The sequence below is a fragment of the Antechinus flavipes genome, chromosome 2, assembly GCF_016432865.1.
Source record: "Antechinus flavipes isolate AdamAnt ecotype Samford, QLD, Australia chromosome 2, AdamAnt_v2, whole genome shotgun sequence".
Lineage (NCBI taxonomy): Eukaryota > Metazoa > Chordata > Mammalia > Dasyuromorphia > Dasyuridae > Antechinus > Antechinus flavipes.
Genome location: NC_067399.1, coordinates 248,179,594 through 248,202,905, shown reverse-complemented (window position 1 = coordinate 248,202,905; position 23,312 = coordinate 248,179,594). Strand labels below are relative to the sequence as shown.

Here is a 23,312-nt window from a genome sequence, read left to right as displayed (position 1 = left end):
CTCCAAACGAAATAGTGAATATGAAAACAGAGAAACAAAGGTACACAGGAAAATTTATATGAACTGATAAAAGAAAGCAGAATCAGGACAATAAAAAAACAAGGACTGCAATAATGTAAACAGAATTACAACAATTGAAATGATTGTTGTATAATCATAATGATCAGTCTTTAGCTCCAAAAAAAGACAGAAGAAAATACTTCTTTGTGGAAGTGGAGAACTATGTATGCATATATCATCACACTCAATTGATAATGTTGGTTAATTTTTCGGGGCTGTTTTGTTTTTTGTCATAATAGTTCTTGTGAGTGGACAGAAAGAAAAACATTATGTGATAATGTGATAACAAAAGATCTCAAACTAATTTTTTTTCTAATTTTAAAAGAAACTCCATAAAATTAGAATTTGGAATGCCAGATAATTTCCTCAGATATTCTCTGAATTGCCAAGTAAAACAAAGTAACCCACTGAAGAAGGGAATGAAATACCATATAAAACAAACTGAAAAGCCCACCTTGAATAAGCATGATTTTCTGTTTTATTTAAAAGCAGAGGCCCACAGAGTCACATATTCTGTTTATTTTATTCACTCTCATATGCTAAGGCAAGCATACAACAATTATGATAACAAATAATTCAAGCATGCTGAGTGTTTTCATGCTGTTGGATAGTGCCCTGCACAACTGTTTCTTAATAAGAAGTACTGCTTCTGTTATTTTCTAGGAATGTACCTCTAATAGTTATACATATGTAACTTCAGAGTTAATATGTGCATAAGGCAAATTAAGACATTAATAATAAACAAGAAAAATTAATTATTCATGGAAATTCTTGTCTTCCTTGCAAATTAAAAGGCTCAAGAACTATGATATTTTCTTCCCTCAAGCTATTATACTACCAAATGACAATTTTCCATTGGCCACTGTGCTGCCAAGTGTCACAATTGCTCAATTATATATCATTCTCAATTTGTTTTTGAAACTCTAAACTCTCCAGATGACATTTTCATGGCAGATGTTGGGTAGCTATCTATGATCGTGCAATCATTTTATTGTACAAAAGTCTGCTTAAGTCTATTACCCTGGTATTCTGAATTTAGAAACTTAGAAACTTCTTGAAATATCTTAAAGGGCAAATGAGTCTAATTTCTTCTTCAACCTAAAATCTTAGCTGTTATCACTAGAACTGCTATACTAAGTTGTTAAGTCACTGGCTTTTTTTTCTTTTTTTTGTTTTAAGTTTAATTCAATAAAAGGGATGCTTCCAAATAAATAAATGCTAGGTGATTATTTCTGTCTTTTATAACCTATTGCTTTACAATAGCTATTACAACTGTAATTGTATTACGATTTTCATTAATTGTATCTATTTGCTATTACAATATTCATTAACCTAAGCTTGTTGCTCATGTTGGGCAGCAATTTGGACAGTCTAAGTGACATCAGGACAGATTCTACAATCACAAAAACCATTCTCTGAAAATGTGTTATTTCTTGAAGTAAATAGACTAGGAAAAAACAGGTTCAGGACAGTGGACAGTTATTTTGATAAAATACAGGAATTAGCTAATGTACTTTGCAAGGATGTTCATATATATATATAATGGCAAGGGTCTTAACTCATCTGGGGTGAGCAATATAATGCATGTGTCAGATTAAACATCTATGATTTGCCCTGTCATAAATAAGTGATTGGCATTTTACCGTGGGGTCAAATGTGTTATCAACTATGGGGGGGAGGGGGGAGAAGAGAAAAAGCTATTCACCAGGGGATCTTAATATATTAAAAATTATTGAAAATCAAAGCAATGTGAGGGAAGAAATGCAAAGGTGAAGTAAAACCTATCACCTTCAAAAATGCTGTTTGGGTACATTAATATTCTCCTTCCCCTCTCCATTACATATTTCTTTTTTGAAAAGCAATAGCTCTTAATCAAGTAAGCTGGAAATAGATGTCTTTGCAGAAACAGATTTTTGGCCATCGATGGACAGCAATTCAAGTGTATAAAATGAGTAAAAATAAGTTAAGAAATCTACATTCAAACTAATCCAGGCTCTCAAAATAACCACCCACGTCCTTCACTAGTAGGAAAGGTGGCAACTAAATTTTAGTCATTTACTTCATTGCAAGCAGCCACCATCATAGCATGCTTATTGAGATTTTAGTTATGATATCACACAGTAAAGTACTACTTGCCTCTAGCAAAGAACATAAAATAACACTTAAAAACCTGAGCAAAAAAGTAGGACAAGTTATAGTTCTATAAGTTGCAACTGTATATGCAGAAAACTGTTTTTAGGCTATTGAATTATACATAGATGAGACACATCTATGAGCAGCAATGTAAGAGAAGGATACATGGCATAAAGTTGCATATTTGCATAGGGAACTTTAAATGTGAACAACAATAAAGGCAGACAAACCATGCAATAGATTTTCCATGTATTATGTATATACTAATACAAAATACCATAGTATGTTTGGGTTTATGAGTGTTAAAAATAGGACTTAGTAGTATATATACAACATTATTTTTTCTTTTTTGGACAAAATAGATACAGGAATTATTAGATGGGGAGAGTTTCTCTAACCAGTTGTTAAGGAGAATAAAGATTTTAAGAGGAGCAACCTTAGAAGGTGCTTGAATTGAAAGAAAAATGTTTCTTCAAAATAAATTTTTAGGATGGTCAAATAATAATCTTAAATTAACCTTAAAATTTAATATTGGCACATTATTTTGTTATAAATATATGTGGTCCTTTGAAATTTCCATTTGTCACTTATATAACTATTTAAATGACATTTAATCTATAGGAGAGGTTCAATAAGCATAAAGATGAAGTCTTTTGTATTTGGTTTCACAGTACAAGTTCCCAATCCACTTTTATCATAACCTTGACAGATAAAGATTAAAAAGGAAAAACATATGATCAAATAGATTAACCATTTAAATGACTAAAATAAACAGCCATAAAAGTGCACTATTTTTCAAGGAGTAAACAACCAAGAATTTTGAAGCATATGAAAATTAACAATAAGCTGAATAAGACAACTAATAGTATAAATAAGTGTTATTAATGACAATTCATACAAGGAGAGGTAGGACAAGCTAGGTACCCTACGAGAAGAGCTGGAGGTGTCAGGGGCAGGCTTTAGTGTAGCCTTCTTCCCCAGTGTACCCATTCCTTCAGCTGTCCTCCCTTTCCCCCAAATATAATTGTGCTCTTGCAACCCAACAGGATAGTATTATGCTTGTCTTTAATAAATTACATTGAAGAAGTTCTGTAGAATTCAGCTTTCAGACCTATAACTTAATGTCTGCCACATTCAGTGTGGTTCCATATTGATACTACTGGCACAGCAAATTCAAATCCTAAAAGTATTTTCCTCATGATGTCTCCCTTCAAAGACAACCTGACTTTCCAGAAATTTCTTGCATACCAAATGTTTCATCCCAACCCTCTACCAAAGTAAAATCATATTCAAACAATTTTCAGCTAGAACAAAAAAAAGTTCTGTGAAATATGTACATTTAGAAACTGGTTTTTATTTTAAACCAAGTTTTAAATTTCTCCAAAAAGGATCTTTCCGACAATTCTCAATTTAAGATACTTATTTCCCATGTTGGAGTGTTAAAAGTATTAAAACACCAGAATCCATAGACTTTTAAGAGAAAGTAATTTAGTGATAAATGACTTAGCTCAAAATAGAAATTCCATATTCCATAACCCTGAGGACAAACTGAAGTGCTCTCTTAGAGCATGAAATGAACCTGACCCTACTGCTTACATGGCTAATGCAAAGGCAAGTGAGAGAGAAGGAATGCAAAGAAAAATCTTTACTATCTAACTTCTATAATCCAACACCATTTTAAATAGTGTATTATTTATGGGCAACGGAAATCAGGAGAGAGAATAACACTCTATCCATTCTGCATAGTTAAATCTGGACTAGCTGGCTAATCCAGAAATTTAGTTGGCTCTTCTCCAGGAAAAAAGAATTCAGTTTTGCTCTTTCAATATGGCACTTATCATATCTTCTCAAGAGAGAGAGTTTATTTTTACCTAAAGGGTTCTCATTATCGGCCAAGATTATTAATATAGAAAAAGGCATTAAAAGACATTTCTGAGATAACACTGTTGGCACAGGAGAAAAAAAAAAACCACAAATCACTGAAATGCCAAGTAAACAAATTTCCTACAGATGTTCCCATTTAAGAAGACTTAAGTCAAAGTCTTATTCATCAGAAGGCATGTTAATATGTAGCTCTCTAGGTCACTTTTTAAATTTTGTTGTTATCTATTTAAAATAAAATTACTTGAACACATAGGAGGCTTGCTTCCCTCCATTAGTTTTGAGTTCTCTCCCTGCTGTGGCTTTATTGGCAGGTCCATAGTTATTTGCATTTCCATTTCTCTTAGGATTTGGACGTATGGGTGCTTTGAGGGGCTTAAGATGCTCAACTGAGGAAAGAACCATCTGTGGCTGTTTGGGAATTCTAATGTTACCACTAGCCTGAATCTTAGAACTGCTGTCATTGCATGGCAATTCCAGAAGTTGTTGCTTTGCACCTTCATTCGGTTTCTTTTTCTTTTCCTTCATTCTCATTTCATAGTTTTGCTTCTGGGGACATGACCTGCTACTAATTGCATCAATAGTTTTGGGAGAACTCTGGAATACATAATATGATGGGTGGGCTTCTTCACAATGAACTTCTCTCTTTCGAAGATGAACTGCTTGGCCTGGGGAAAACTTTGTAAACCCTTCAGGATGAGTTAATATCCTGCTAGATAAAGTATTTGGAAACAGCCTGCTTTTCACAGGGCTTTTTGCAGACCACAAGGTACCAGGAGCAGTCTGAGGCCTTGCTTTGACTAGCTTTATTTTTTCATTTTGTACGGTTTGCATTTGTAGCCACTCCAGTTGAACAAGTCTATCAATATACTTCCCAAGAGACTCTATTGTCTGTGGGAGGAGCTCACTTTTGTATTCTGTATTTGTTGATGAAGCCATATTATTTAAATCCCAGGAGTTAAAAGGGGGTGGAAGGAAGTCAGGATAGTAATACTCAGCTTGCTCAGAGCCTTGATCAACATGAGGATCAAAACAAACTGGATCAATTTCTTCAGCTCTAAGGTTAAGTTCTGGTGGTGTAAAAGGAGAAGGTGGAAAAGGAATTCTTTCAGAATCAGAAAGATCACTTGCACTATCCTCATCAGTATCTTCTTCAGTAATACTCAATGACTGAAAGTCAAGAAGTAATTTGCCCATTGAAGGCTCTGGAAATCTGGAACCAAATGAAGTAGCTTCAGCAACAGATGCTGAAATATTCCTTTTAGGGTCTCCTTCCATATGACTACCTCCTTTAAGTTCATCCTCAGTCCTTTGGGAGATATCTATAATACTGCTTTTCAACTGGGAAGGAATGAGAGGTAATTGAGATTTACTCGGCTTTTTTTCTAAGGGATCCTTCTTCTTTGAACCTTTTGCTCTATTCGGAGGTGGGCCAACATTCATACTGCTGTAAAAAAGAAAGTAGCCATCATTCTTAGAATATATCATACAAAGACAAAAACTCATCTGATTGTTATTAGAAATCAAAAAAAATTTTGAAATCTTTTAATTTTACTTTTCAATTATTATACATCATTAGAAAATTTAAGGTACCCCTAAATTCCATTACCAAAAGATTAGAGTATCCCAGAATCATTGAATTTTCCATGTTGTGATGGAGAACATTTAGTACATTTTTTTTATATAAAGGAAATATTTTTCCCCCAAAAAAAGTGCCAAAAGTTGGGTATATTAATTCAATTTCACTTAAACTATTTAACACTTAGATAGTGTTTGTATGGAAAGGAGGAGGATATCTGCTTCAATTATAGCATTTCCCTAAATGTTTTCATTATTATAGTTTTAGAGAAATTTTACACACTTTATAAATATTTGAAAAAACTGTCAAAACTCTAATTCTGTTGTGTTTGTGATAAACAGTACTTAATAACATTAACAAGTAAAATCCACAGTTTTAGTTTGCATGCCCATCTTTAATTTAAATGTAAATAATACGCAAAGTATGAGCCTCATAGAACTTCATAATCAATGAAAGCTGTGGTGATTGTGAGCAACTAAAAATTCTTTATATTTAAAATGCAGCAAAAACACAAATCAGCTAAACCCCTACTAAGATATGTTTTCAAAGAATGCTTTCAATTTAGAGATATAGTCAAAAAAAATTGTGATTAACTAAATGGAAAATCAGTATTTCATAAGAAGCAGCCAAAATGCTAGAGAATGGAAAGAATAAGGATAGTATTACACTTTAAAAGTTTAATGAATAAAATAGATTTAATTAATGCTACATGCATTAGTAGTTTTATCACAATAAACTCATTCTTAAAAGGTTTTGCCTTTTTGGTTTATTTGTTCATAGGACTATAAACTGTAAGAACTTTCTTTGGGATTACATATCAAAATTTGTACAAAGCTTAATTCTTAACTATCTGGGATCTCACTCAGATTGAAAATAGTGGTGGTTCTAAAAGCATAAAATGAATGGCTTATAATTTGACTTTTGGTAGTTATTTTAAAATTGGGAATATATGGCAATCATGATATCCCAGGAATATTTCTAGGCAAGGACTATAATTTTGTAACCTACAATGCTTTTGATAAATTAAAAAAAAAAATGCAACTTGTTTCAAAAATAAATTGATCATTATAATGATCACAGGATCCCGTAAAGGGCAGACCTCTAGAGAAGTATACTACATCAGACTTCAGAGGTTATTTTACCCAGACTTCACCAAAATAAAAATTCTCTCTAAACTATTCCCCAAACCTACAATGTGTCTTTTTCCCAAGTCCTCCCTCTACCCCTCTCTTTTCTTAGCTCTCTTATTTTTCAACTTATCTTGCATTTACATATCACTGTAAATATTATATCCCTCAAGTAAAATAAAATCTCCCTGTTCCTTGTGGGAAGGAACTAATTCATTTTTGTCTTTATTTGTCCAACATAGTACCTTACATGTAGGCTCTTAATAAATGCATGTTAAATTTAATTGTTAAAATTAAATAAAATAAGTTAGAGTGATTAAATGATTTGCTTCAAGTCAGATTCATACAAGATAATCTGCAGTAAGCCTTAGAATTCAGATATGAGTATGTTATAGTAGAAAAGGCACAAAATTTAAAGTCAAGAGCTCTGGGTTCAGATCCTATGACCTGTCAGCATAGATACAAGGGAAAAAAATACATTTGATTTACAAATACAGTTTCAAAATTAGAAACTATTCTCTGCACATATACCATTTATTAGGAATATTATTAGAAATTAGAAATATTATTAGGAATTATTAGAAATAATGGAATTATACCCCCCAAAAAAAACTTTACCTGTTTTTCTGACAAGACTCATTCATCCTATTCCCTTTCTTGTAAAAACTCCGTGACTGAACATCATCTAGGTTGCTATGAGATGTCTGTGAAATAGGCATATGTAGTAAGAATCGTGAAAATGTAAAAATTGAGCATGAAATCTGAGCAAGTTCTTTCTACAAACATTACATTACCTTTTCAGTAGCGCTGGAGATATTCTTACTCAATCTGCTCGAAGATGGTGTCAGCTGAGGAAATGGTTTCTTTATTCCTTTTATATTTGGAAGGGATGTCCCACTGGTGGAAACAGAAATAACAGAATACCTCTTTTAAGTTATAATTAACATTATTTCTTGCAAATGAGCCTAGCATCAGCACTGGGTTGTCTAAAAGCAAACAACAAAATTTTAAAAGAAAAAAAATTCAATACAAAACTGTTAGGAGTAAAAAATGGTTGCTCTACATTTACCATATTCTTCAGAGATGGGCTAGAAATGTAAATTTTTAAAAACCCATAATCATGTTTATAATATATAAGATGCTATAATTACTCTAAATTATGAGTCTATAACTTAGATACATAGATACAAAGAAATTCTTTTGGTGATAGTGAATTAGGATAATAATGACATACAAGAGGGTAACTGACTCATAAAGCCCTCCATATATGGAAGGACCCATATATGTTTCACTGATCGAAGTTGACAGCTTCACTTTGCTACTCTATGACTACTCTTATCATGCCCTTAGCCCAATTCTAATTCTAGTTCTGGAATAATCAAATAATCAACCCTGCTATTGTTCTTGAAAGATACATTAATCTACTCCCCTATCGCTCCACTCACCTCAACTTTGCAGACCTGAATGCTTCCACCTGGCCACCATTGTCTTAATGTTGTCTCCCTCAATGAATTAGAAAGTAAGCTCTTATTCTAGAAAGCAAGGATGACCTTTGCTTTTGTATTTGTAAACTTAATACTCAAGGCAAACTAAGGAGAAACAACAATTTAACAAAGTGTTTAACACACTGTAAGCATTTAATAAAAGGTTTTCTCATTCATTCACATACTTCTATATGAAAAAAGAAAAGTGACAGTTTTTGCGGGCTTTGTTGTTTTTTAACCTTTTAGACAGGTACAGTTTTGCTTTCTACATTATCTTGGCCAAAAGAAACCCAGAGCCTTAAGGTAATAACTGGTTGACTAAACAAAACCAAAGGAAGTCTCCTGAAAACTGAATTAATGAAAATGTCCTTCAGATGTGTTCAAGTTAAAAAGAAAAATATCCTTATATTTCAGGAAAGAAAAAGATTTCTAGGAAAGACAAAGGAGAATTTTAATAAAAATGGTATAATTTCTTTAATGAAAGCACCTTAAAATTTCTTATCAAATAAATGGCCAATCATCCTTTGGGGGGCTTGGGGCATAAATACTCTGTATTATCTGTAAATCAATGAATTAAAATTAAACCTCATTATGAAACCCTGGAGCCACAAACATCACCGATGGGTGTGATGTCTATTAAGTCAAGAAATATATATTAAAACAGCCTCATTTGTGCAGGGCTGATTTCTTAGTAATATACCTCATACAAATCATTTCTTTTCTCAAGGTGTGTGTATGTGTATATGTATGTATATGTGTACATATATATACGCATATATAGACATAAATAGTAGTATACACATATCAACAGAATTCATTCATCACTTCAATAAATCACAATCACTTTTCAAACATAAAGAATCCAAAAAAAAAAAAAAAGGTTTCCTTACGTTACCATTCTCTGGCGTGTTTCATAAGTCTGGCTTTCCTTTTTCTGTGCCCCTCTAGGCAATAATAAGGGACTGTCTTTCATGCCTGGTCCCATAATTGCTCCCAAAAGAGTACGTTTGCACCTTTTTCATATCCCCTTTCGCTGTAAAGCCAAAGGCTACAGCTTTTTGTACATTTAAGTCAGAAGGTGAAATAAGAAAAATATTATCAGGCCTTTAAGACGCAGTCAACAAACACGCAATCTTCTCTCTCATGTGGCTTTAAAAACCACCCAACTCATTCTAGTTGCTAAATTCTCATGCTTCATTGCTTGATTAAGGTTAGTTGCATTATTCATCACACAATATTAATTAAACCTTGTCTTCTTGTCACCAGCTAGCGCATCACAGAAAAATAGAAACACAGCGGTCTCGCCGCCCCCTCACTCCTGGGAATTCGTCAATCATTTAGGCTTGCAAAGCATTATGGGTGATGTGCAGAAATGACGCTTTACCTTACGTAGGGCTGCTCCTGCAGTCAGGTAGAAATGGTTCATCCCTTCAGGGCTGTAATTAATATGGCCAATGGGACCATTATGGCGAGAATAGGTGCTAAAATAAGCTTCAGTCACCAAATGAAATGATAATTCTCCAGGGGTTGACTGGCTTAAAAAAAAAAAAGTCCAGGTATCTGCTGCATTGCTGCAATCACCTTTTTGACTTTTACTTGTGCAAATATACATATAAGTATATATAAGCATATATATGCATTTGCAAATTAAATATGCGTATATTATCTACTGAATATTTATACCGTCCTGACAGAGCGACATAGATTGATTAGAGCGTCCTTTTCGCAAGCAAAGAAATACGTGACTAAGCAGCCAGACTTACTTCCCTTCTAGCAAGCTGCTTTCCTCCCAGCTACTAGCTATGGCTACGGCAACAGCAGCTGCTTAGCTGAGCTGCTGCAGAAGGGGAAAAAAAAAAAAAAAGCTGAGAGGAGGTGCCACTGCGGCACGCTGCGGGGGGGAGTGGCTGAAGAAGCTTGTCAGAAGCCTTGAAAGAAGGAAGAGAAAAAATTCGGGGAGTGGTTGGCAAAGGACAACCTTTTAGTTTTTTGACCCAATTTGAGGCTGGTGGAATTGGGGATTCCGGTAAGCGAGCTTGGCGTCACGGAAGGGGTGGGGCAGGGGCTCGACTAGTAAGGAGCACCTTCTCAAATTGCAGGAGTGTAGGCTGCACAGCTGATGTAGGGCTGGTGGGTGGGACAGGGCGATTTATCCTTCCCGTAACCTCTTTTTTTCTTCTTCAGTTTAGGAGTAGAGGGAAGACCCTACCCCTCAGAATTACGTCCCCTCCCCCACCGCCTCGAACCCCTGTGGCGGTCTTACAAGTTACTATTACTGAAGGGGGAAGTAAAAGCATTCCCTTTTGAAACATCTTTTTTAATTGCAACAAACGGAAAAGGACTCGGGCGCTTGTGGCAGATAGAAGGAGGTCCCCAGGCAAAAGGGAGTCCCCAGTGGCTTCAGCTCTAGCTGCATTGTGATACGGTATCGTGACAGCTGTGTTTATTGCTGGAGTTTCGATAAAGGGTCTGCCAGACGTGCTGGAAACTGCCTGAGACTGAATAGTGGGGAGAGAGGAAGGGAGGGAGAAGCTTGGTCACGCATCTCAATCTCTCCAACTCCCGGGTATGTCTAACGGGCCAGGTTCCCTTGTCCTGGCCCCCTCTTCTTGTTTGCGTCAGTCCGTACCCCGGACTGGTCTGAGAAGCCTCAGCAGCCTCACCGACTTGGAACGGGGCATGTCCCAGGCTCGGAGACCAAGCAACCCCTTTTCGGCTCCAGGGCCCCACTTGCAACAACAACAGCCGGGTTCCTCCAGCTGCGATCCTAGTTTGAGGCCCATTATTCACCGCCGGGCCCGTTCGCTCCCCAGCTCCCCCGAGCGTAGGAGGAAGGCGTCGGGGAATGCGGGGACCCAGTGCAGACCCGGCTGCAGTCGTCAGCACCGAGTGCGATTTGCTGATGCTTTGGGTCTGGAACTGACTCAAGTGAAGGTTTTCAACGCCGGGGAAGACCCGTCGGTCCCATTGCATGTCCTCTCGAGGCTGTCCATCAACTCCGACCTCTGCTGCAGTAGCCAGGATTTGGAGTTCACCATCCAGTGCCTGGTTCCGGACTTCCCGCAGCCAGCAGACGGCAACGACTTCTCTACCCGGTTGCAAGGCCAGCGGGTCTGCCTGGAGCGGGTCACTAGCTCAGACTTGGGTTTAAGCGGCACCATTCGAGTTCTTAATGTGGCCTTCGAGAAGCAGGTGACTGTACGCTACACCTACAACTGGTGGCGGACTCAGCAGGAAGCAGGAGCCCGCTGGCGCAGCAGTGATGGGGATTCTGATGTATTCTTTTTCTGCTTCCCTGTACCACCCTATTTTCTGGGTCTCAGCTCTGTGGTCCAGTTTGCGATTAGATACCGAGTAGGGGGGAATGAGTACTGGGACAATAATGAAGGCCAAAACTACAGTCTCAGGTGCCAGACCCATCCTCTCAAAATGCCCCAGGAATGTGAAGAGAGTTGGATCCACTTTATTTGAATTAGGGTCCAGGCTAATTTTTAGTGGGGGCAAGGGGAAGGCAAAGCTTACTTTCAGGAAGAGTACCATAGGTGTAATTATAAAAGCTTTGTTAATCTTGTGAACAACTTGGAACAATTCCAGCACATTATTCTGCATATATGGGAGCCATACTAGCAGAAATTATAAGAGAATGTTAAAATAAGAATGAAGGAAGGGCCATAATAATGTTTGTCTGTCTTTATTGAACTTCATCTCATACTCATCTAAAATATAAACCATTTAGCCATTGGAGTAGAGCTGTATTATGTCTTCAAGGCCTACTTTCAAGCAGTTTCCTTCGTCCTAAAGCTAGAAACAAACGTGTTATAGTAAAGTTTTAAAGCATGTGTATGTGTTTTAGCAAATTAATTTTTTAGTTTGGGAGACTGATTCCTACTGTGTAATGTGGTATTTATGAATTTTGGTCCTAGTGTGGCAACTACTACCTTCAGAGATTAGGTTTTGTTAAATATATTTGTAAAGATCATTTCTCTCCTAGATTTGTAGGAAGGACTCTTGATTTTTGCATGTGACATAAGTGTGTCTACAGAGCTTAGTAGGCATTGTTAGCATTTATGATCTTGGTATGCTTTCCTCTAGACAAATACTTTCCCAAGAACAGGGGCATTCAGGATTTTAACAAGGTTAAAAAATATGATTAATTTTGTTTGTGTTATGCAGTCTAGAAACAGAATGTGCCACTTTCAGAGTATGAAAAACATTAAGGTACTTTATGGTATTCTGGACATGTCTCCAATCAAATGTGAGATCATGTTTCTTTGTCAATCCATCATTTGCATCTCTGTAAGAGTAAAGGACTATTATTAGTACAGAAATGTAAACTGAGTAACATAACTATTCATTGTTGTGGTTTCCCATCTCATGAGGATCTATACTGCACATGGGCAACAGCCAAGAATAGATTTAAAACATAATTACTTCTGCCAAAATACAAATGTTCCTGCAGTTGGTTTTCCTACCTAAAATATTTCCATTATAAAAGCCTAATAATTATTTTTCTGCATTGATATATGTGTTTTATCACAATATTCTATTTAGACTCAAAACTACTTGAACATTTAAAGAAATCTTGCCTTAAAGTATTGTGTTTATTTATTCCTAAATCCAGAATCCAGTTTCAGGTGAAAGAGGCATTTACTGTTCCATTTATGAAGTTAAAATGATGGCTTTTGTTCAAAAATCAAAGTTACATTAGCCACCTTTCAGAGTGAAGATGTTACATAAAATTAAAAGATATTTATCATCAACAAAAACACTGGTAGTAATAAATCCACAGGTGTTTGTACTTTTTTTTAAACTGCTTAAACTGTGGCAATATCACACTTGTAAATTTTAGTTGTAATCTCTTGTGCCTTCAGAAAATACAGAATTCTAAATTCCAAATATTTTTTTTAGTTTTCTCTAGTTTAAAAAATGTTTATTATATATCTCTTTCTCCAGCCCAAGGATAGGATGGATAGGACAGTGTTTACTAAAACTATACCACAATTATATAAGAATTCATTAATATAATTATGACTTCTTATGGTGCTAAGTGGTATTCTAACAGCTAGCATAGCAAATTTGGTGTTAAATTCACTAAGATTTCAGATGGAAAATATCCAGCCAACACTGTGATTTAAATTTTTGAGTATTAGTTGGCACTTGTTCAAAAAGTAATTTCAAGATTGCTTTTGCAATTTAATCTACTTTCTTTGCTTACAACTTATGTTTAAAAACCCAGTAGAAAAACAAGCACTATCTTTGTAACCTCTTGATCTCAGATCACCTGATTCTCTGTATAGAAAGTGAGCTATAGCTGGTCCTTAAAAATTGTGCACTACATTATCATGCAAGAGAGAGACAGGCCTAGTTGCATTTCCTGTTTTACTGCCTGACTAAACCTCTGTGGTCCTGGCTTCTGTGCATTTATCCCCTGCCAGATGGGGGAGCACAAGATAGTGGTTGAGTGGTTTTTATATTATTTATCAATGATTGGCTGCTAACTTTTTTGCAGTGTAGATAAAGGACCACAGACAATGTGTAAAATCCAGTCATAAAGAGTTCTATATTTGGAAAGATAGGAAATATCTTAATACATCTTACTTAAATAGAGCATCTTTAGGGTTTGATGAGACAAGCTTAAGGTGCCTTTAAAATGATCAAGATTTGGAAGTGTTAAAACATAAAATCCATGAATTATTAAAAGACCAAATATGGCTAACTAATCAATAGAGAAGATATGGAACACCGAAATGTCTTTTTAGAATATCAATACTAACATCAATTGTATTAAATATATTAGATTGTACAATTAGTGGGTTTTCTCTGATTATTTTTAATATGGTCATTGTTCTTTTTTTATTTTTGCACTCATTTTTCACTTATTAAAAGTTTTAATATGTGCACATGTTGGTTGTTATTTCTAACAGTACTGAGTGTATCTTCTTTGTCACCTTTGTATTATTTTAGTTTAAATTGTTTCACACAGTTTTTCTCTCTTAAAATGCTTAACTTTATTTTAGCAAAAATGTGTTGGTTTTATTCTAAAGTTTCAATAGCCTTTTTATAAGTAGTGTACTCTACTGTAGAGGAGGAATTTTTGTTTACTGGAGTAATAGTGCTAAATCTTAAAAAGAACATTAAATACTAAAGCATGTTCATATATCTTATGTTATTTGTTAAAGCATAAATGATGGTCAAGGATTCAGGAGAAAAAAACATTTTTTGCATTTATCTTCAGAAGGTGTAGAATTAATTTTGAAACTAGTGTTTTGTTATCTCAAAATTCATTAAATACATAGCACATCCCTCAGTTTTACAGCAAATAAAAGTGTATTTCAATGATAATAGTTAATTAAATTGCTTTTATAGGTATAATGTATAATATAAAATAGCCCAAGAAATTTTATTATATATTGAAATGAAATGAAAATTTTTTGGCACTTCCAATTCTTAAGTGTCAATGGCCTATACTCTTTTCCTAAGAAACTAATTTAATATATACATAATTTATAATTAGTCCTAGGGGGAAATATTTACAAATATTATATTTAAAATCAGATTTTTAAAGTTTAGAATTAGAGTAAGTATTGGGAGAAATACAATATTATTACTTAAGTCATTAAGATGTTTGATAGAGAGTTAAAGCACTCCAGTGCTGGAGTATTTTCTTGAGTCAGATTCTTATTGAGTAGGTATTGGCGATAGCTTTTAGAATGATAATGAAAGATTTTTTTAAAATCTGAAATAGTTCGTAAGTTTTATTTAAAAAAAATATTGATGTGTGAAGTTGTATGTGTGAAGTTATATGTATGAAGCTTAATGTTTACTGAAATATTTTAGAGACCTGAGTCTGATAATTAAACTGAAATACTAATTGATTTCATCAAAAATTATTATAGTCCATGTTTTTAAATTACAAGAACATAGAATTTTTAAATTGTAAGATATTTTAATGATCTAATCCAATTTCTTCATTTTCATTGTACTCTTGAAATGTTAAATGGTCGTCCTGCTGAGTCATCCTGCTAATTTTTGCCAAAATAAGACTAGATTTCATCCATATCACTTGTCTACCTCTAAATCAGATTCTTTCTACTACCTCATATTATATCTCCAATTCTACATTGTGAGGAAAAACCAAACAATTTTCATGTCTCACTGGATAATATACAGTGACAATAAATCTATTTACAACTCATTTTCTACAAAACTATCCATCAACAAAAACTGGCCCCCAATAGCATGCTATAGAAAGAATTGATTTCTTTTGGCCAGCCATTATTTAAAAAGGAAAAAAAGTCTTTATAGATTTTAAGTAGCTTTAGGTTAAGATAGATTTATTTATGTACAATTGTGAAATATCTATACTATTCCATTTTCAGAATTTCCAAACTAGTTCTTTGTCCTAAACTCTACCTACTTTCTTCAAGTTAGAGGATTATCAAATACTTTAAAAGCACAGTTTGTCCTTTTAACTAATTCTTTATTAAAAAGAAATTCAGTTCAAGGATTCAGTTTGTAAAAATTTATTAAGTTCTGTTAAATTAAGAGCAGTGCAAAAAGCTATAAAATAATTCCCTTGCAATGTATAGTATAATTGAGGATAGAGTAAATGCAGGGTATTCTAAAAGTCTTAATGTAATTTTGTGAAAGCTTAAAACTAAAACACTGGGGATACCCTAGATATAAAACAATCATGTATGCATTGAAAACAACAGATGTTATATGAGGAAAATTATCTACTAGAGTCTTAGGGGAAACTATGGAGGACTTAGTATTTAAGCTGAACTTTCAAAGCTGACTGGGATTTCTGTCTGAAGGGCAGGAATGAGTAAAAGGATTCTATTTAAAGCAGGTGCTTGAAATCTTTTTTTTTTTTTTTTCCAGTTAGGAATTTCCTTGGCAAGATGGTCAAATTCTATGGACTCTCAGAATAAAGTTTTTAAGTGCATAAAATAAAATACAAAAGATTTTTTTTAAACCAGCTATACTGAAATATCAAAATATCTTTTTTTTTTTTAAATAGATTTCAGATAAAACTTTAAGATAAAAACTCTTGTTAAAAAGGGAACTGCTTTTTAAGGACAAGTTTAACTTTTTTTTTTTTTTTTTAAGATCTCATTTCTACAGTTATTTCTTTAGAAGTGTAAAAGTTTTTGCTGATGCCTGGAATTTTGTAACTGAAGAAATAAGGCTCAAATGAAGTGTCTTTGTCAACTTCATATAAGTAGTGAGTAGTAGTAAATACTCTTTTCTACTCTACTGCTAACTATTCTGTCCAACAAATTGTATCAATACGACTTTAAATTTAAGGAATGATGAGTTTTAATGGGTTTAAAGTTCAAGACTGGTAGTTTTTAAAGCATTTAAACTTTGTCTTAAATTCAAGACTGCAAATTTCTTAAGCAGCAGTGACATCTACTGGCTCTTTAATTCGTCCCCTATAAAACCCGTCAAGTTCTTGGGATGCTCTTGTTCTGATGATTATGCTGATTACTTCAAGCCTCTTCAGTAATTCACTGTCTCTCAAAAGAATCTCAAAAGCCAAGCTGTATGTAGTGGGGGAAAAACCAAATGGATGAACAATCCCAGTTACCCAGATTATAAATATAATTTCATTGATTTAGTACACAAAATCTTAGATGCTACAGATGTATGAGCTAGGCCCAGAGTTGAATAGGAGAATGGTTTATATCGTTTAGAAATCAGCATGGTGCTTTAAATTATCACAAACCTTACTTCCATAAGAAAGTCTTCATTTTTAATGTTACTAATCTCTTGGTGATTCTATACTGTTATAAATCATGAGATGTGACTAAATAGTCACAGGCAGCTAGGGAAAAAATTAAAAGATTGAATAGAAATAATCTAACTTTTTCTGTGATTTTCTGATGGCTAAAAGATGTTTCAGGTAGGCATATTAACGTCTTGTTGGAAAAACTGTGAATTGATCTAAATATATTAGAAGTGATTTTTAATTATTCAAGGGAAGTGACTAAAAATGTCTATGCCTTTTGGCCCAGATTCCATTGTAAGATTTATGCCAAAAATAAAGACTATATTGCACCAAAACATTTACAGCAGCATTTTTCTTTCTTTTGGGAAGGAGGGAGGTGGCTAATGAACCTCAGGAAAACAAAAGTAAATGCTCATGTATTAGGAAATGGTTAAATAAATTTATAAATTAATGTAATGAATATTACTATCCTGGAAGCAGTGATGACTATGATGAATAGAAAGAAGCATGGGAAGACATGATGAACAAATGAAGTAGAATTAGAAAAACTACACAGTGATTACAACAATGTAAATGGCAAGGGCAACAAACCAATTGGCATAGAATTGCAAAACTACAATGACCAAATTGGCTTTAAAAAGGAAGATATATGAAAAGATACTTCTCCCTGTTCCTTTCCAGGAGTAGAGTAAGGTCTATGTGGAACACTACATCTAACTGGAGAGTTTTTCCAATATGTTGGTTAGTTTTTAACTATTTTTCCCCCTTTTTTCCCTTCTTTACTATTTTGTTCCTTAAATTGTTCGTAAATTATTTATTTTCTTAAGGATGATGACCTGAAAGTGGTAGGAAGAAAAATTTTATAGTGATGTAAAATAAAATTATATCAAAATTTACTTAAATAAATCAAAAATCATTCAAATCAATCAATCACTCCTAAAAATGTGTAGCATTTGCAAAGTTCTTGGAGTCATCTAACAAAGATAGGTAGAGATAATGCCTTATAAACTCTTTAGGCACAACAGCTAAGGATTGACAGATATGATATTAGTTAAGCTAATTAAAACCATGAAAAACGTTTGATTTCATCAGTGTTTACTGGACATGCTACCCTCATAAGGTTTTAAATATTAAAGGAAGGAAAAAGTATCATTAATCAGGAAGCATCTCTCAGCATACAATAATAAATTTGACATTGATCATATCTAAATTTAAATGGAAAAATTTGCCATCTTTGACATTAAAAGTATAGACTGAACAACTAGAACTTTTCAAACTACAGATTAATCACAATTTTGTTGCTATACTAAAAAATGGCACCCATTTCTATTGGTATCTGTAAAAACTGGCGTTAAGGCCTACAGTATTGAAGAATAGAGGGTCTTATAAGAAGGACATGGACAAGAATGACAGAGGCAAAGGCAAATCTGTAACGATGGAATGCCCCTCAAGCTAGTGACAGATCACTTCACAGAAGGATCTGAGGTTTTGTATGGGAATATCTGGTGGGAGACTTCGAATAAACACATTATTTTGCGCCTTCTTTGTGTTATTTGGTCTGCCGGTTTTGGAAGTCGCTTTTAATTTGATGGCATCTAAGGAAAAGCCGTAGTTAAGTGGCATGTTCGGTTTAATTTGCACTGAATCACTGCAGATTAGGGCCTGATGGGGTGAGTCGGTGCATCCCCTTCAAGTCCCAGACGAGGAAGGACGCCTGCCGACCAGGTTCCCACAGATTGTAAGGAGCCGAGGCCTAATTGGAACGGCTTCGCCCGAGCGTCCTCCTCGTCCGCGCCAGGCCAGGCGGGCAGGTGGCTACCGCGGACACCGGTCGGAGGCGGCTGAGAGCGCTGGCACGACTGGTTCTAGACAGGGTTGGCAAGCGAAGCCGCACCTCCCGGGAGCCAACTCTGGGTGCAGGCGGGAGAAGCCTGGAAGTTCTTTGTAGGGTAGGAGGCGTGTGTGATCACCGGTGCTTGACCACGAAGTTGGGAGGGGCAGAACAGCTATCCTACGGGGAAGGGGTGGGTGAGAGGAGGAAGCGGCCCTCGACTCTTCCCCTCCTCCTCTCCGAGGAGGCGGGGGTAGCTTCATTCCCGCTCTACCCGCAGGTCCCGGGAGGGGTGGGGGTGGGGAAGGCGTCGAGACTCAGAGAGAGGCTGGCGAGAGGCGGGAATAGCCGCGCCGAGGACGAAGGTGATTGGAGGAGGCGTTCCGCGCCTTTTTCTCAGGCGTGAAGCTGCCGCCTGAGGTAGCGTGGGAGAAGACAGCTGTGGGAGTAGCCTCCGGGGCGGCAGTCAGGATTCTGCTACAGGAAAGACTACGCGTCTGGACGCGAACGGTTGGCGGATTCCTTTTCTATCTCCCCATGCCTGGGGCGTGAGATAGTGGGGAGTCCGAAAATCTTTTTTCGGGGATGAGACTGGGTGGGCCGCTTCCCCAATGGCGGAGGCCGCGCTAATCTCCTGGGGGGAGGGGAGAAGGGGGAGGAGAGAAGGGAGAGAGGGAGAAGAGGAAGGGGCAGGCCGGCCTGCTCTGAGCCTGAAGGTGGGGGCGGGACCGAGGGTCTCCCTTACCTGAGGTGGGCCACTTCAGCATCGGCGCCTTCATTATCGAGGTTGATGCATGCCTCCGTGGTGGGAGCCTTTCCTTCCCCGCGCCCCCGCTCCTCTTCGGAGATTATCGGGGCCGGAGGCGCCGGTAGCTCGGCTGGTCCGAGGGGGCAGTAAGGACTTTCCTGGGGCAACGTCAGTCCCCCAGCTGGCACTTTAAAAACCGAGTTAGAAGGATCATGTTTGGTCCCCGTCGGGAGAAACCTGTGTTGGCCTTTCAGGTTCCCTAAGCCGAGTGTGGGGGGGGCGGGATGGTGTCGGGCGGGGGCCTATCAGGCCATCCTGAGGTGATTAACGGTGAGGGGATCTTCGGAATAACTGCGTTTTCGTCCCGTTTCTGGAGGAGAATCTTAGGATCATAGAAGGGGCCTTAACACCCTGACCAACCCTCTTCGTTTTACAGATGAGGAAACTGAGGCTTAGAGAGGTGAAGGTGACTTGGCCATAGTCCTACTGGTAATAAGTACGGATGACAGGATTCAAACCCAGGTCTTTTGACGCCAAATCCAAGGTTCTACATCTCATCGAGGCCCCATTTTCCCAACAATGACAGATTGATTTTGCTCTTCTCAAAGAAGATGAATACCTAAACTAAGAAAAAACCAAGATTTTTGTCAGATAATGATAAAGCTAAACAATCGAGTAGAAATTAAAAGACCTCACCTCCACATTGACAGGAGCAGGAAATTTGTTGAACAGATTTATCTTTTGTTAGGCCTGATTTTATCTTCAAAAATAGTACTGACTGAAAAAGTTGAGGTATTGCATAATATCATCCCTCCTGCTTGATTTTTTGTTTAAAGTTAAGAAATTTTGATAAGACTGATCTCTAATAATTGTTTGGTATCAGCTCAACTCCTTTCCTTTTTTGGTTAATTTGCTTGGGAAAAAAAAATTCCTTCTCCTTTTCATTTCTTTCTGCCTAAAGATTTAACTTTATCATTTTATCTATTGGTCTTTCTATATATTTATTACAAATAGTTTCATATTTTATATATGTAGTTTGAATAAAAGAGAGAAAATCTTGTTTTTGGCCTTGACTCCAAAATAGCATTCTTGTACCCCAAAAAAGAATATAGCATAGTATAGTGGTAATGATGTAGAAGTAGTAGTAGTAGTAGTAGTAGTCTTCAGGAAACTGATTTTAATTAAGATAGCTATGTTTCATTATACAGTTCACTTTGCTTCTCTATCCTCAGTTTTCCAACATATAAAATGAGGGGGCCAAATAATCTTCAAAGCTCTTTTCATCTTTAAAATTTTTATATTACTTGGTTAAAAGAAATATGAGTGATTTGATTAGAAAAGTATAAAAATTGAAATAACACAATTTTCAAGAAAAACAAAAAAAGTTTTTGGTTTTAGTATGAACTCTTCAGTATGTTACACATAACCATAGTCATTTGGAATAGACTTGTGAAAATAGTTGTATTTATATTTTCTTTCAAATATTTTTATTCAGTTTAGTTAAAATTGAAGTTGTCAAAATGCCAATAAGAGCTGAACTTCAGGTATGTTGCTATTATAGGTTACAGTGAGATTGTTATGTTTAATGTTAAAATTATATTTAGGGAAGTTTTATAATTTTACATGTTTAATATACATATAATAAAGACAGATTAATATAAATTATCAAAGGTTAAATGTTTTAATATATTTAAATGTCATTTTCAAGTACTTTGCTTTATTTTGTGATATTCTTGAAAATTTTAAGTCAATTTGTATGTAATTTCCCATTTAAAAGTGATTCTGTAATGCAAAAAAAAAAAAAATACTTCCTAATTGTTATTACAAATATGGATGCATATCAGGTTTTTTCAAACAATATTTTTCCATATTTGAACTTATAATTTTTTTCAATTAATAAGTTATAGCTAAAGGTTATTTTAAATTACATTTTAAAAAAGCAAAGCAGGGAGTATCAGGACCACCACCCACTTAACATTGTTTAAAATTCATTTTAATATAAATAGTTACTAAACAAAGTATCCCAACAATTTTTGAGTTTTTCCACTTAAATTCCCATCAGTATTCTTTCCTTCTTTGCCATTCATTCTTATATGATTGTAGTTAATATGTATTACATTCTTCTCTTTTGCCTTTTTTGTTTATTTGTAAGTGCTATGTGCAGTCTTCTAATACAGCAACAATTGTGATTAGTTTATACTTTTGGAAAGTTCTAGTTGCTATTTTAATAGACCTAAGTTTAAGTCGAGATTAGCAAATTTTTTCCATATAAATTTTTCATGTAATTAATGTTATAGTAAAATGGTTAGTATAGTAAAATGTGCTTAGTGATGTTTCCTGATTGATGATGCCTTTTCCTACATTTAATATGTAAAACCTTATGAGGATAATATAGATGGCCTATACAAACCCAACTGAAATTTTTCTGTGATCATAGTTATGGTTCTAATTGGCTTAACTAATATCACTTTATTCTCTAAAACTAGATTTTTTTTTTCTTTTGCCAATAAATCAATAAAAAAAACCAAAACAACAAAAAAAATCAAATTAGGACTTAATAGAAATTTCCCTCTCCCTATCCTCCATGAAAAAATTTTATTACTGGACAAATAATTTATTCTTTTTGTCTATCTTTAATGCTTGACATTGTATATCTATACATATGGCTGGGTTGTTATTATCCTTATTAGAATCAGTGGTAATAATTATAAATTCTTCTGAAATGTTCAGAGAAAAGTTTATGTAAGACTTTGAGTATAAATGATGATTGATTTGGTTTTGATTCATAATTTACTATGTAATATCACTAATTTGGTTTTTTAGCAATTGGAAAAATGCATAGATGATGCTTTAAGAAAAAATGACTTCAGACCTTTAGAACGTTTTCTGCAGATGGAAAATTATGAAGATATCACACTTAAATGTAGTAAACAGTTTTTCAGCAAGTTGGACAACCTTATATGCAAGGTAAAATTTCAATTCCTTAAAAAAAAATTGAATGTCACATCACTGTTAACAAGTGACTATTTTGTTAAAATGTTCCTGCCAGAAAGAATTATACCGCTGTAAAAAATTTAAAGTATTTGCTTAAAAATAGTTATTATTGGTGTTTTGTTTTTACCAGTAATTTAAACACCTTAGAAATATTTACTTATAAAATATTTTTTCTCTTTTTTGATTATTTTATTTTTCCCTGGTTATATGTGAAACAATTTTTAACATTCATTTTTAAAATCCTGAATTCTAGAATATTTTCCTTCCTCCCTATTGAGAAATCACCCCATTGAAAAAAATATAGATTATACATGTATAGTCATGGAAAACATTTCTATAATAGTTATGATATGAAAGAAAACATAAGACAAAAACCCCTCAAGGAAAATAAAGCAAGTAAAAAGAAATATGTTTTAATTTTCATTCAGACACCTATCAGTTTTTTCTCTGAGTATGGATAGTATTTAGAATCTTAAGTCCTTAGGAGTTGTCATGGATCATTTTGTTGCTGAGAATAGCTATGTCATTCACAGCTGATCATCTCAATATTGCTGTTATTTTGTGTACAGTATATTTCACTTTTATCAGCTTATGGAACTCTTTGAGGGTTTTTCTGAGGGTATCCTGCTTATCATTTCTTATAGCACAATGGGATTCCATCATAATCACATACCACAATTTATTCAGCGATTCCCCAATTGATGGCATCCCCTCAATTTTCAATTCTTTGCCCTCAGAAAA

At 35.0% G+C, this 23,312-nt stretch overlaps 2 protein-coding genes across 6 annotated transcripts; one reads left to right on the top strand and one right to left on the bottom strand.

Moving 5' to 3' along the window:
- Positions 1–515: 515 nt before the first annotated feature.
- On the bottom strand, positions 516–19,858 carry FAM217B (family with sequence similarity 217 member B). 5 transcript variants are annotated; one of them, XM_051976680.1, is made up of 4 exons: positions 19,575–19,858; positions 7,575–7,677; positions 7,399–7,484; positions 516–5,521 (listed from the first exon to the last, which is right to left on the bottom strand). In XM_051976680.1, exons 3-4 carry the CDS (start codon positions 7,422–7,424, stop codon positions 4,315–4,317), a joined length of 1,233 nt encoding a protein of 410 aa, XP_051832640.1. In that variant the 5' UTR covers positions 7,425–7,484; positions 7,575–7,677; positions 19,575–19,858; the 3' UTR covers positions 516–4,314. The 5 variants fall into 5 exon arrangements, with proteins under 5 accessions (XP_051832640.1, XP_051832639.1, XP_051832637.1 ...); XM_051976679.1 differs by lacking the exon at positions 19,575–19,858 and adding an exon at positions 9,649–9,847; XM_051976677.1 differs by lacking the exon at positions 19,575–19,858 and adding an exon at positions 9,155–9,583 and having other exon boundaries at positions 516–5,518.
- On the top strand, positions 10,098–17,335 carry PPP1R3D (protein phosphatase 1 regulatory subunit 3D). Its single transcript, XM_051976681.1, has one exon. The coding sequence runs from the start codon at positions 10,833–10,835 to the stop codon at positions 11,733–11,735; it is 903 nt and encodes a 300-aa protein (XP_051832641.1). The 5' UTR covers positions 10,098–10,832; the 3' UTR covers positions 11,736–17,335.
- Positions 19,859–23,312: the final 3,454 nt, after the last annotated feature.